This window comes from Chaetodon auriga, chromosome 6 (assembly GCF_051107435.1).
Source record: "Chaetodon auriga isolate fChaAug3 chromosome 6, fChaAug3.hap1, whole genome shotgun sequence".
Taxonomy (NCBI): domain Eukaryota; kingdom Metazoa; phylum Chordata; class Actinopteri; order Chaetodontiformes; family Chaetodontidae; genus Chaetodon; species Chaetodon auriga.
The window spans coordinates 7975322-7989812 of record NC_135079.1 but is presented as its reverse complement, the minus strand read 5'-3'; the positions used below and the strand labels follow the sequence as shown (position 1 = coordinate 7989812).

The window sequence follows — 14491 nt, the reverse complement described above, 5'->3', positions numbered from 1 at the left end:
ACTGCAGATATCTATGGTTCATAACCAAATTTAATAGCCACATTCCACCAGCTAGCTAAATGCTCAGTGCTCATGTTGATGATAGCATGCTAAGTTGCTAAGCATTAGTATGCTACCCCAACATGCTAAACAATTTTTCAGTACTGATATGAAAACAATAATTCTTTCCATGCAACAACTATAGTCTGAAATTGATGAAAATCATGATTTAAATGTGGTAATATATGATAAAAGTGTGACCAGACATTTGTAACCAAGTTTCTAGTTCTAGAAAGTATTGAAGTTCAATACCCAGCCTTAGCTAAACGTTAGCATGTTAACTTGCTATGCTAGCATTCTAAAAGTTCAATGCAAAATGTCGGCTTGTTAACACTCATAGTTACATTTTCCACTAGCTAGCTGTAAACATGCTAAAATGCCAATGTTAGCGTGCTAATTTTTCATTCATGCTAAATTTTTTTTAGCCTTTTGCTCGAAGCACAACTGTAGCTGATGAAGTGCATCTTATGCTGTGTACGTATCAAATAAGATTTACCAGAATCACCAGTTTCTGGTTGTAAACAGCTGAATTTTCTAAAACATCCAATATTTACGATTTGGTGCTTAATAATATGAAAGCTGCCTGAAAAGGGAAACAAACATGGACGCCTCACGTTAGTCAAAGCCTGTTTTTAAAGCAACTGTGCAGTGCTACAACCATCTTGAGTCGTCAAATGACACGATGTTCACATTTCATAAACAGGGAAATCTTTCCCATGCCTACCATCCCACACGACATGAATGTGGTATTATGCTGATGAAAGTCAAGCCAAGTCTGACTATGCCGAGCCAAGCCTGAGAGGATAACAGTGTATGATTCCTGCATTAGCTAATTACCATCAATGGCATCCTCTGGCATCAGAGTCTTAATTTAAGTACATTAAAATCATATACAAGTTACACGGAGTAGCTTTTCTTCACACACACGCTACTAATTTCAGGGTCAGGTGTATCCTCTGAAGCCCTCTGTGCCGATCCAGTTTAATCTGCTACCAAATCCTCAGAGTAACATGCAGTTTGATCTTAGAAGGGTCAGAGGAAACAACGAATGCACAGGGAGGGACAGTATGCTGGAGGAGAAACCTACCTCTGTTCATTTGTCAACATAAAGTGAGGAGGAGAGCTCCAGCGGGAGTGGGCTACCTGTGGTGGGAGGAGTGGGGCTCTGACACCGGCATGCACACTGCTGAGACAACTTGACAAGCTCCCTCACCGGTCACATTAGTATTCTACAGTACATACTGCAGAGAAAGAGAGCGGGAGGAAGGAGAGACAAGAGAGGGGAGGGAGGAGGAGGTGGGGGAAGGAAAGGGGTAGGAAACAGAGGTGAAGGGGAAAGGGAAATGTAGAAGTCTGGTCAGAAGGGATACGGCAGCGAGGCAGCGAGAGAGAGAAGGTGAATCAGGGAGAAGGAGATGTGTGAGGGAGAAAGTTCGGCAAAGTGCTGATTCTAGAAATTACTCACAAGATTTTTACATTCGATTAATTCAACAAGGCACTTTGAAGATGACCTCTGTGTCTCCTCGGCGTAGCAGATTTACAGCGTGTCTTCACGAGATGAATGAACAGGAAGCGTCTGTTTTTGCAGCGCTGCAATGCCAGAAACATCTCACAGACTGCCGGATTCAAATCCTTTGTCCAACACGAGCTACAGTATCTGCAGTGAGGCGCTTTATTGACGAATTGACCTTGCCTCTGCAGCGGCTCCACACAAAGAATATAGTGGGCATTTTTCACTCAGGCAATAAAATGCTCTGATAAAACTCTGCATCCATGTAGGAAAATCTGCCGGTGCTAACTTTTAGTGACATTAAGGTTGGCAGTGTGAAGACATCACCAACTGATGCAGGCAGAGGAAAGACAGGTTCAACCACAGCATTAATAATTAAGAAAGCTGTAGTGAAGGTAACCACAGACTCAATAGTATTTAATCACAGCTGAAGTGTTCCTCAATAACAATTAATACTTCAACTTAAATAGCCTTGTGGTCACATTTCTCATGCCTGTTATTTAGCATTATTTATCATTTCCTTCCTTTCCAGGAAAGGGCGTTCACCCAGTTTTGGGCTCAAAGTTGAAAGCATACTGTTGTCTGAAATATCATTGTATAGTGTAGTTTAATGATTTCCCTTAAAGGGAAGTCATAAAGCATTAATCAGTCATTTCTCTTAAAGGGAAATCGTAAAGCTTCTGCTTATTGTCGAGAATTAGATGAGAAGATCAATACCACTCTCATGTCTGCCCATTAAATATAAAGCTGCATCGAGGAGGTTAGCTTAGCTTAGCACAAAGACTAAAAGCAGGGGGATACAGACTGCTTGGCTCTGTTAAGCTTACTAATTAACATATCTTGGTTGTTCTTGGTTGTTTAATTTGTACAAAAACAAAAAGTGGGAAAAAATGACTCCCAGGAAGTTGCTGCACTTGCAGAAACAGCATGGACCCCCAGAAAGGCCACATGTTTGCACTTTGGTTTTTGCACAAATTAAAAAAACAAGATATAACCTGTTAATTAGTATATTTTGCTACCTTTGGACACAGTCAAGCTAGCTTTTTGCACCTATTTTCAGTTTTTATGCTAAACTAATAACATCTAATCTTCATAAGCAATCAAGTCATTTTCCTTTTCCTCCTCTCACATCTCCTTTTTCCTCATTTCCTCTCTTCTCCTCCTTCCTTCCTCTTTCCCTCTCTGCAGGTGACAGACATGATGCTCCAGGATCAACACTACCCAGACTGGGGCAAAGCAGCCCGAAGGTTCTGGAAACAAGGCAACAACAGGATTGTTCTCTTCTGGTATACTGTCTTCTTCCACTTGAGAGGAGCTGTCTGTGAGACCATGTGTGTCTTTGCCTGCATGTGCATGTTAAGACTTCGTTTCAGTGTCTCCACCCCAGTAGCTTACAAAATGCATTATACAGTATATTGCTAAAAGGCTATGTATGTGTGTGTGTGTGTGTGTTTGTATGCACATGTGCTCTCTCCAGCCCGTTGCAGGGTTACACGCAGTCAATAGTCGTGTTAATCTTCCCTCACTCAGTGTCAGCACCTTTAATTAGGAGAACAGGGTGGAAATCAATGGACACGGCAAGGTCGCGGGGCAAACCGTGGCCCTGCCTTTTACTTCTTGTACCACGAGCTGTGACCCTTAAATAACTGCTAAACAAACGCTGCAAACCATGTCTGATATGCCCATTACTGGACGGCCAAGTAGAACCGTTCCTGTTTAGATGCATTACCCCACCAGTGTTTTGTCTCCGCGGTGCTGTCAGTCAAATACGACATGCAGACGCCTCTCCGATGGTTCATTTTAGGGTCGTAGTGAGAAGTGAAGGACATGCGGAGAAGGGGATACGATTGAAACAGTTTGACATCTGTTTGATATGTACACAGAGAGCTCAAGACACAGATGTCTCAAACTTCAAAGACAGTTTGGCCGCGGTGTTCGACATTTCCTTTCGCGGAATCGATTCACCTGCGATTAGAATGCAAGCAGATGAATTGTTCTGTGACGTTTTCTGCAGCCCTTCATTTTATTGATGGATGGCCCGACTCGTGCTGTCACAATCAATGCCGGATTTGACGAGCCATCGTTTGAAATTCAGAGCTTGAAATATGATTGATAAATGTGTTGCTGGATACGTCTTGTCAATATGAGCCGAGGGGTCGTGGCAAATTGTAACGGGCGGTGCCAAGAGTGAAAGAATCTCACTGTGGAATAATAAAAATCCTCAAAATATATCTCCCTAGCAGTTGAAATGGGATATGAGCTGGCATGCGCTCCCTGCAATGCAGCCAGCCGATGTGCGGTGTGAGAATGCACACAACGGCACAGTAATCGCTGGGTGACATTGAGACAAAATAGACAGTGGAGAATCGTCATTGTGCCTCTCTTCAGATGGCTGTGAAATTTTCCAGTAAACAGTGAAGGCAGAATTACGGCAATGTGACATAAACACAATTCTGGGAGTGTGAGAGAATGCATAAAAACACAGCAGGCGCTGCACGCAGGTAAATGAAGTACTTTGGCTCGTGTTGAATATGTAAATAAATGGAAATATGTACGCGGGACAGTTTTGAATTGCATTGTCTCTGCGTCCACTAACAGACACCGTTGTTCTTTATGCACATTCGTCTTCCTGGGAGCCTTATCTGCTGCCATTTTTCAAATCCAGGTAAAATTGTTGTTCAACACATTATTGAGTGCATGGAAAGAGAAACAATAGTGTTTGATTTATCTTTTCTCGCACTTGATGTCGGCGAGGAAGTGAAGCCGTTTGTCTTCCAGGATATACAACATTAAGTGTGCGCGTCATCCAGTTTGAAATTTTACGTTTTTTTCAAGGTCTTCTTAATGTGCGTCATTCATAGACATTTTTCCCCTCCTCCTCTTCTCTTTCCTGTCCCTTTTCTTCCTTCTCTTTCCTCCTCCCCTCTCCTCTGCTTCTCCTTTCCCTCTTACACATCTTTTTCCTTTTCCTTCCTTTCTTTCTTCTCTCAACTCTCATTTTCTCATTTCTCCTCTCTCTTCCTTTTCTTCCTCTTTCTGCTCCCCTCATTGTCTACTGTCTTTCCTTCCTTTCCTCTCCTCTCTCCTCTGTCCTCCCACCTTCTCTCCTCTCTTGTCCTCTCATCTCCTCTCTCCTTCTTTCCTCTCCTCTGTCCTCCCACCTTCTCTCTTCTCTTGTCCTCTCATCTCCTTTCTCCTTCCTTCCTCTCCTCTCCTCTCCCCCCTCCCTCTCTCCCCTCCTCTCCCTGCAGGACAGTGCTCATCTCTCTCACGTCGGTGGTGGTTCTGGTCATCAGTACCGACTGGATCAGCTGGGACAACCTGAATCGAGGCTTCCTGCCCAGCGACGAGGTCTCCAGAGCCTTCCTGGCCTCCTTCATTTTGGTCTTCGACCTCCTCATTGTCATGCAGGTAGACCGCTCCCCTGTGGCCAATTAAAAAAAGGGAGCTGGGACGTCTCTTGGCTTACTCTGCTACCCATCTTGCCAACTCCCCGTCCTCCCCCCTGCCTCCTCCCTCCCTCCCTATTCATCAATGGGGCACTGCGGCACAGAGCAGTGAGAGAGGTGTTTGATCACTCTCAGTTGGCATGGACACAAACACATGCACGTACACCCACAAATATATATATATACAAACTGTTGTTTACTCCTTCCCATCTCCTCTCTTTTGGTCCCTCCATCCCTCCTTCCCAGACCTCAGCCATGAACTCACCTTTTTCTCCCCTTCTCCCCTGTGAGCCCAGTTTATTTTCTTTAATGATGACTCACAAGATTGGAGTTTTTTCCCACCCAATGTCCTCCCTCCCACAGGAGAGTGTACATCAATAAAGCCTGTGTCAGTGGCTCATGAATATGCAAACGTGTTTGTCTTGGCAAAAAAAAAAAAAAACATAAGCGTGTATTGAGGAGGAAGAGAGAGGGAGAAGGCTTTTTTTTTTTTTTTTTTTTTTTTTTAAAAACGATGCTCGCCAGGAGCCAGAACCGCAGGCCAATCATGTATGTGCTTTGACTGGGAGCCTAATTCAACACAGCTCCTCCAAATGCTTAATGAACATATTTCACCAGGCCTTGTTGGTGGGTATTAGAGGACACGTTGCAAGACTAATATTTGGTGTCTCCTAAATATACGTTTCTACTCTGTTGATTATGCTAATTACTAATAGCTCAATAGCATGGGAGAGCACCGCCCAGTGTTACAAATACACCACTCCACAGAAATCTGGCAAGGACACCATGATAATTCCCATGGTAATCTGTATTAGAACAACTGTACCCATTAAAAATGATTTCTAGACTTATTTATTGAAACAATTCATTATTTTAAGGAGGGCTTCTGGCTGCTCTGGCCAGTAATTACTTCACACTGTGGAGTTTTTCTCATTCATTTTCCCAATTATTGTGATTATGCAGATATATAGAAACAGCTTAGCCTACAGTATGCTAACATATCCTCACAAGCATGCTCTTGCTGAGGCCAGCTTTTTCAGCCGCTGACCTGATTTGACATGAAGGGCTCGCTCCCTATTTTGACATCTCCGTTTAACTCTCGTTCTGGACCCGTGACTCTCTTTCCCTTTAACTTCTGTGGTATATCATTTCCCGCTTGCATGGATTTGTTTATGACGGGCCTTTCTCATTTTCTGCACAGCGTACAGCAAGCGTGTTTAGTACAGTTATTTATGAGTTAGCCTGCACTGTTACATGGCCCGAGCTCTGGCGGCAGTCGCTACGTTCCACCAGTCAATAAAAATTAATCCGCCACTGCCCTCCCAACAGCTTCATTCACCTCCAGCACAAGGTGCCATAGTTAATCTCTCACCTCCATGAGAAAAGATGGGTGTTGTTGTTCTCAAACTAATTAATGCACCAATTAATGACCTGTCTGGATTTGCCTTCAAGCTTGGTTTTGCTTTTTTCAAATAGTTTTGTGTATAATTCTGCTGTTTTTCTACATTTTCCCAGCTGAATGCTAGATATCTCTGTCCCTCGTGAATATGCACATACTGTACACATTTACACATGTGGATGATATGCTGATGCACTCTGCCTGCCTCTTATGTCGTAGAGGCTCATTATTTTGTGGGAGGGAGGGTGCATGGCTTAAATGCCATGCCTGTTAGTGCTATAGCAACAGATACTGCAGCTATGGAAGTGGAGTGGAGGACTTAATTAATATCCAGGGGGCCATCACCAAGCTGTTATGCTGCTCACAGATATTGGCATGGGAAACTCTGGATCACATGAGGATATAGTGAATGTAGACATGTGGTAATGTGCAGCACGAGGCACCGTGCAAATCACGGCAACCGAGGGGGACATGCAGATAATCTAAGAGGGAAAATGCTGAAATTATGGGTGCTTTGTTTTTCTTTTGTAATAGAGATGACAAAAGCCAATTTGCGAGCAGATTAAGTTGAAAGAAACGTTTTAAAAGCAATTTAATTCTGTGTTAGTCTCTCTGTGTGAGATTTTTATTAGTTTCACCTGTTTCTACCATGTTAATTGCATGCGTAATGCAAAGTAATGAATTACAGGTGCATGAAGACATTTTTGAATACATAAAAAATATGTATTGCACTTCTAAAGGTTGCAAGGAGAAATATTATTCACTGTTAAAACGATTCTGGAATTTATGTCCAATGATAGACATTTTCTTTTTTATTGAAGGATCAGCATCAGATGTTATAAAGTTACTCCTTACCTGCATCAGTTACAGCCCTCAGACAAGCAGTATTTGGGGGAATCCTTTTAGACAGCACATAAACTGTTGCATTTTTTTATTTGTCACGTAAGTTAACTGTCCCTTCAAAGTTTGAGAAAATTTCTCTACATCTTTAATTTCATTGGATTTACTGAATAATACAGTGTCACACAGCTGATCACGGTGCTGGTTTCTTCGCCCATGAAAAGTTGGCATTTTGGAGATGCATGGTCTTCACAGGATTTCAGGATTTACTTTATCATTTTCTTGTGCACTTGCATACAAACAAAATGCTGTTCCTCCCAGCCCACATCAGTACAACAGGAAAGGATAAAAATATATGTGTAAAAGCTCCTCTAAAACGATGGAACTGAAAACATACAGAAAAAGCAGCAGCACAGAGCAATAAAATGCATTTAGAGAGAAAGTGCACGTTTCAGTTTGACGTTGACAGCTGGTGTATGTCAACGAGTGACCGGCACTGATGGGGGGGTTAGAGGGTAGGTGGGGGTGGGCATGTTCGGGGAGGGACACAGTGTGTTGATGATCCTGACTGCTTGCGGGTAAAAGCTATTTAGCATTCTGCTGGATTTGGCACAGATGCTCATGTACCACTTCCCAGACAGCAGGAGGGAAACAGACTGTGGGAAGGGTGGTGGAGATCCTTGATGATGCTGGAGGCACTGCAAAGGCGGCGTCGATGGTAAATCTCCTGCAGGAAGGGGAGAGGGGCACCAATGATCTTGCTAGCGGTCGTTACTATCCCGTATAGATGTCGGTATTCGATCGTTGTGCAGTTACAGAGCCAGGAAGTGAGACTGTAGGTTAGAATGGAGAAGGTGGTTAGGGCTGGGGCCAGGCGACTTGCCCTTTTAAGTCTCTGGAAGACACAGAGCTGCTCTTGGGCCTTGACAGCTGAGGTGTTAATGTTTGAGGTCAGGTTCTCCATCAGGTGCACTCCCAGGAACTCGATGTTCCTGCCTCTCTCCACAGCAGTGTGTGATGATGCCTGCCGGCCCTCCTGAAGTCTGTCATCATCACCTTTGTTTGTTGATGCTGAGGAAGAGATTGTTGGATCTGCACCATTCTTTAGCAGCTCCACCTCCACCCGGTATGCAGATTCATTAATATTGCTGTAAGCAGGATGAACAACAGGTGGCTCAGGACGAAGCCCTGGGGTGAGCCTGTGCTCACTTTGATGGATTTTGATGTGTGGTTGCCAACCGTGTCTATCTGTCTGCTGCCTCTGCGCCAGCAAGTCAAGAACTCCGTTACAGATGCCAGAGTCCACATCCAGCAACCTCAGCTTCACCACCAGCTGCTGTGGTGTGATGGTATTCAATGCCGAGCTGAAGTCGATGAAGAGGATCTTGGTGTGGGTGCTCTTCCTGTCCAGATGTGTCAGAGTGAGGTGGAGTGTGGTAGATATTACATCTGTCGTGGTTTGGTTGGCTCTTGGGAATTGCAAGGGGATCAAGGTTTGGGGTGAGGTGGGCCTTGATGTACTGTATGACAAGCCACTCAAGGCACTTTTGCCACGTGTAAAATGTATTTCTTCAATGTTTTGCATGTGAACCTCATCAAGAGTACTGTCTGCTTTTTGCTGAAAGCCACTTGCCACCACCTATAACCACATATGCAGAAAGAGCTAAGTGACACCTCAGGGCATGGGCAGCTTCTAAATGTCAGTTTGTGGTGCCTGTTGATGTGTTTTGACGTCTTTAAATCCCTGTGCACGTAAGTACACTGCACAGACCTGTAAACACACAGTGTGGTCTACAGTCTACAGCGTGCTGGCACCATGTTTGACCTGCAGGCGGTCTGTGAAGAGACTCCTCAGAGACTTAATATCAGCTAATATGAGAAAGTTCAGTGAAGTGTTCAACATCCAGTAAAGCACGATACATGGCTGACATTTGTCATTCCTGTGCCTTTATTTGCATGTTTTTTTACAGTTCAGGGTACATTATCGCAGTCACAAAACCTAAACCCATGTGACCGTGTGTGTTTTTCAGGACTGGGAGTTCCCTCACTTCATGGGTGACCTGGATATGAATCTACCAGGAATGTCAACGACACACGTGAAGGTCAAGCTTCCTGTCTGCAAGCGTATCTTTAAAGAGGAGTATCACATTCATATCACAGGTACGCACAGACACGGCCACAGCTGCTGCACACTAAGAACAGGATCATCTCATTGTTTCATGAGGAGTAACTCAAGCTTTCCTAAGTGGTTGTTAACACAGGAAACTAACACCCATACTCATAAACTGATTCAATAGCAGAAAGAACCCGAAATGTCCACGAGGGAGACATAACTTTGGCCTATTTCTGAATTGTATTGTGAATATTAAACATGCTTTCCCTGTTCTGCTCAGTTTTCCATTTCCCTCCACGTGGGAAACACTCAAAACCGCAGCAACCATTTATAATACATGTGTGGCTGATGTGGCACACAGGTGGCTCCACCACTGCAACTGTGTTTCCTGGTCCCGTGCGGCCCTCCCTGTCGTGCGAGACGCATCTCTCATCATCTTTCACATCTCCGTGTCTTAATGTTCTCAGCGAGCGACCATATTTCCCATTTGAAACCGGTTTCTCCATTTTGTTCCGCTGCGTGCACACGGCGTCGCACAACCATAAAGAGAAGACAAAACCAATGTTCCTGTGCTAAATGTTAAGCTGTTCAAACGTTCAGTGATTCGCGAAAGGTTGTTAACCCTACTGCATTGCATATCCATTAAGCATTATGGAAATGGCACCGGCGCGACGTGATTGGTTTAACTAAAAGCTTATTAACGGCATATCTCAGGGAGAGGATGGGAAGGGATGTCACGCATACCCGGGGAGACATCTGCCTGCTATCAGTCAACCTGGGGAGATGGCTGTCTCATGGTAATGTAGTGATCTCGTTAGAAGATAGTAGACGAAGTAGCACCTGCAAATGGATCTATCTGTCTCAATGCGTGAGCCATATGCAAAGGGAGAGGGATTCCTGATAAATGAACATGACAGCAGATCTGTCTGACTCTGCCCTCTAAATGTTGTTTGGAGTAGATTTGTTCTGTTCATCCGTCTGCTTGTCTGTTAAATTATCTGTATAGCCTGTGCATGTTTATTCCTGTATTATCTGTCAAAGATACCCGAGTTTCTAATCTAATACGGGTCACGTGTCTCGTTACAGGTAAGTGGTTCAACTACGGCATCATCTTCCTCGTGCTGATTTTGGACCTCAACATGTGGAAGAACCAGATCTTCTACAAGCCCTATGAGTACGGTCAGTACGTCGGGCCTGGTGAGAAGATCTACACGGTGGAGGAGCCAGAAACGCTCATAAACTTCAACCACAGCACGCTCACCTACGACTGGCGCTCTACCAATATCGACCCCAACACCAACTTAACCTACGTGGAGCGGGACATGTTCCTCCACAGCCGCTACGTCGGAGCCAGCCTGGACGTCAAGTGCCTGGCCTTCATCCCGAGCCTGGCGGCGTTCGTCCTCTTCGGGTTCTTCATCTGGTTGTTCGGGCGGTTTCAGGACAGCGAGACCTTCACAGAAAACCAAGACAAGACGTATGAGAGGATCAAGAGGAAGTCGCCTTCGGAGTACAGCAAGGAGATGGGCGTGACACCAGAGGAGACGCACATGACCATGAGTGACAGCCTGAGGCGCTCGGGAACGCCCATGCTGCTCTCCGTGGACGGGCCACACTTCGGAGCGACGCCCTCGACGAACTCGACCATTTCCATGGAGACCCAAGAGACACATCCGAGCATTGTGATTGACACTGCAGAGCAGGAGGAACCAGCAGTCTCCTTTGATGTCCGCAAGCTCTCTCCGTGACCTTACCAGACTTTGAACTACCCAGCTGCGGACAGACTCTCAAGATGTAGTTCGTCCAGATCTCAAGTTGTTGGAACAACACCAAGCTGCACCAAACGTTGAACACAGCTGTTCATGAGATTGGACAAAGTGATGTCACACGATCGCCAAACCAGTCCCGATGGCCGTTGCAGTTGCAGTTTGAATATATTTTTGTAAAACAATCTTTTTAAAGGCCTCTAAAATGGCACCGATTCTGATAACAAACACATCTTTTACAACCCAATGCAAACTTTTAACTGACATGGTGCTCGCTCGGATTTTGCATTTTCATAATACACTTTTGTCACGGTTAACTATTTTGGTGCCTATATCAGAGGAGTATTTCTACAGTCGTGACACTGTGGTCAGGTGGATTTTATTGTGTCACAACATGGTTACAGCTACACTAGTGCCTTGATATTTCATATGTCCAGATACAGACATGTTTGGACAGTCTACAGTATACTACTATAGGCAACAGAATGGAAGATGTCCTACCTACGATCTGCTATATTAATGTCTTATATACGCTTTCATATCATATGGACAATGGTTACCTCATCTGATCCTCAGACTTAAGCATTTTGATTTGTTCTCATGTGATGTCTCTCTTACTTAAATGCATCATTCTCGTTGAAATGACATAATTATGAACATCAGTGCACCCTCGATGACCTATTCATATCCCCTCATTCGATATTAGTTGCAGAGATAATAAATGCAATCAGCAGAGATCAAAAAGCAAACCAACAAGCCACCTCATGATTGCTTATGTGGCTGCTGCACCTGGACTGAATACCAACAGAGTGAGAAAGGTGGTTTTGCCCTTGGCATAAACATGCTATTGAAGTGCAGGGGAGGCTTCTGCTCCAAAGCTCAGGGCTTCTTTATGTCTAGATAAACCTTAAATGTTTTAGAAGCAGTTTTGCAGTCATGGTTAATGCATGAAAAAAAAATTATTATTTATTTTAGACATTATCCTACTGTTAAGAAAAAAAAATCCCTGATTTCAAACACATCTGAATCCTGCAGCATTTATCTGTACACTGGCTTTGAAAGTGTTCACTGCCTTTTTCCATATTTCTCTGTGCTTTGCAGTCTCTTTTCAAATACGTGTATTTGGAGTTTTTTTTGTCCAAAAAAGTACGCCCTTGGGTTATTTTCTGTAAAGTGCAACTACTAACTCAACCATTACCAGATTATTAACAGCATTGTTTCACATTTGCCACATTTCACTTTGCATAGAGATTCCACCAAAGATACCAAAATGATTCAGACTTCTGAACAAATACTGCTGCATAAGATAACATGCTAATTTGAAAGATGTATTCACGATAGACAGAGTGGAATGATATTATGTGCTTTTGCATTGCTCTGCGTTATAATGGACTGTAATGTACTATAATATCCTGGGAAATTGTTTCACAAAAAGAGAGAAGCATTGAAAATAACCACGTCCTTTGTTCCCCCACATCCCCAATCCAGAGACGGTTTTATTCAGCATTATTTGCATTCAAAGTAATGAAGCCGGGGATGGCACACCGGAGTAAATCGTTAAAGACCTTTGCAGTGTTTAATTATAATCAATTGATTAATTTTAAAAAGCTGTTTTAAATGGTTTCATTAAAGTTGCTGATATTTGTATATTTATACTATAGTAAAATAATGATGACGAAAAGAACATTAAATTTGCCAATTAATGATTCAATGTCCTTATTCTGTCTTTAAATGATAAATTAGTCATTTAATTTCCCATAACTGCTTGAATTTTAAGATGCTTTTATGTGTGTAAACATGTCTTACAGTTGAATCCAAAGTACAATCATGATTCTAAAAAAGTTGGGACAGCTGTGTAAAACATAAATTAAAACACAATGCAGTCATTTATGAAGTGTTCCCACGCCCGTGTAGTAATCTCCTTTATCCAATCATGTGTTCACAAAGTGGTGAACCTCGCTCCATCCTCTCTTGTGAACGACTGAGCCTTTCCAGGATGCCCCTTTCATACCCAGTCATGACACTATCACCTGTTACCAGTGAACGTGTTTACCTGTGGAATGATCCAAACAGGTGTTTTTGGATCATTCCACATCTTTCTCAGTCTTTAGTTGCTCCTGTCCCAACATGTTTGAAACATGTCGCTGCATCAAATTCAGATTAAGCAGATATTTACAAAAGTCAATGAAGCTGATGAGCTCAAACATTGAATCTGTTGTCTTTGTGCTGTTTTCAGTTATTAGTAAATTATCACCTTCTGTTTCATTTGTTTTACACGGAGTCCCAACTTTTTTGGAATCAGGGTTGTAGCATCAGACAGGGCTCTGATTGGCCAGCTGCTGTGTATTGGCAGGAGGTGGGCCAGTCAGAGACCCTTTGTGTCTCCTCACTAATTGATTGTATAAAACACTGTAACACTTAATAATTACTCCGGGGACTCTCTCCAGGCTCCTTACAGGAATTCCCTCTGTGTGTGTGTGTGCGCGCGCATGTGTGTGTATAATGTGGAGCCATAGGTGGCCATTTGTGTTTGTGGGAGGATGTTTTATACTTAGTGCATGGTGTGTGTCTGTGCGTGTGTGCGTGTGCGTGTGCGCACTGGAGGCTTGTGAAGAGATTAGGTGTTTGCTCCTACACTTGTTTTTGACAAAGGCCATTCTGTGAAGAGGTCAGTTTATTTAGCATAATTGGTTTGCAGCTCTTGGTTCTGTAATTATCCTCTTATGAATTACAGCTCTATGAACACATTAGATATTAGTGTCTGACCAAAGGGCAGAACCTCTTTGGACTTGAAGAGGGTCTAATATGTTTGCAATGTATTGTGTTTGCATTAAAGGTGAGGCTTTCCTCTTTGTTCTTCATACGACTTTCCTTGAATTCTGTTGCAAAACGGACCTTCAGTTCTCGTGTTTGTGCTTTTTTCAAGCAGAGTGCTCAGTGTACTGTACGTCTGTTGAACCTTGTGTTACCAATAAATTCATACATTTGTTACTCTTATTTTGCTTTGATCACTGTGAGATTCAATAACCGGACATTTCTGAAGGTTCTTGTTATCTAATTCCCAGTGAGGAAAATTGTATCTTACCTTTTTTTTTATAAGCATGGGAAATCGTTGCCAAGTAACAGCACAGGTCAAGCTTCTTGCAGCTGCTGACCCAATTAATATGGGCGATATGAGAAATAATGATACTATCTTCACAAGGACACTTGAATATGTAGCCTGCATACACATGACACCTGGCTCAGATTATTAAGAGTCCTGCTTGCGGCCTGTTTGATTTATGCCAGTGGGAGACAATTTGAATTTGTTATGTGTTTTGCTCCCCGCAGGATTTGTTTACGGGACATGTATACGTGGAAATGAGTTATAGATTG

The 14491-nt window shown here is 43.3% G+C and overlaps 1 protein-coding gene across 1 annotated transcript in view; it reads left to right on the top strand.

Annotated features, from left to right (window-relative positions):
- Positions 1 to 14113, top strand: part of tmem117 (transmembrane protein 117) — a 45306-nt gene extending 31193 nt beyond the window's left edge. The window contains exons 5-8 of the mRNA XM_076733622.1: positions 2738 to 2835; positions 4801 to 4960; positions 9268 to 9397; positions 10437 to 14113. Coding sequence (XP_076589737.1) covers positions 2738 to 2835; positions 4801 to 4960; positions 9268 to 9397; positions 10437 to 11098 — 1050 coding nt within the window. The 3' untranslated portion in view covers positions 11099 to 14113. The remainder of the gene's footprint in view (positions 1 to 2737; positions 2836 to 4800; positions 4961 to 9267; positions 9398 to 10436) is intronic.
- The last annotated feature ends 378 nt before the right edge of the window (positions 14114 to 14491 follow it).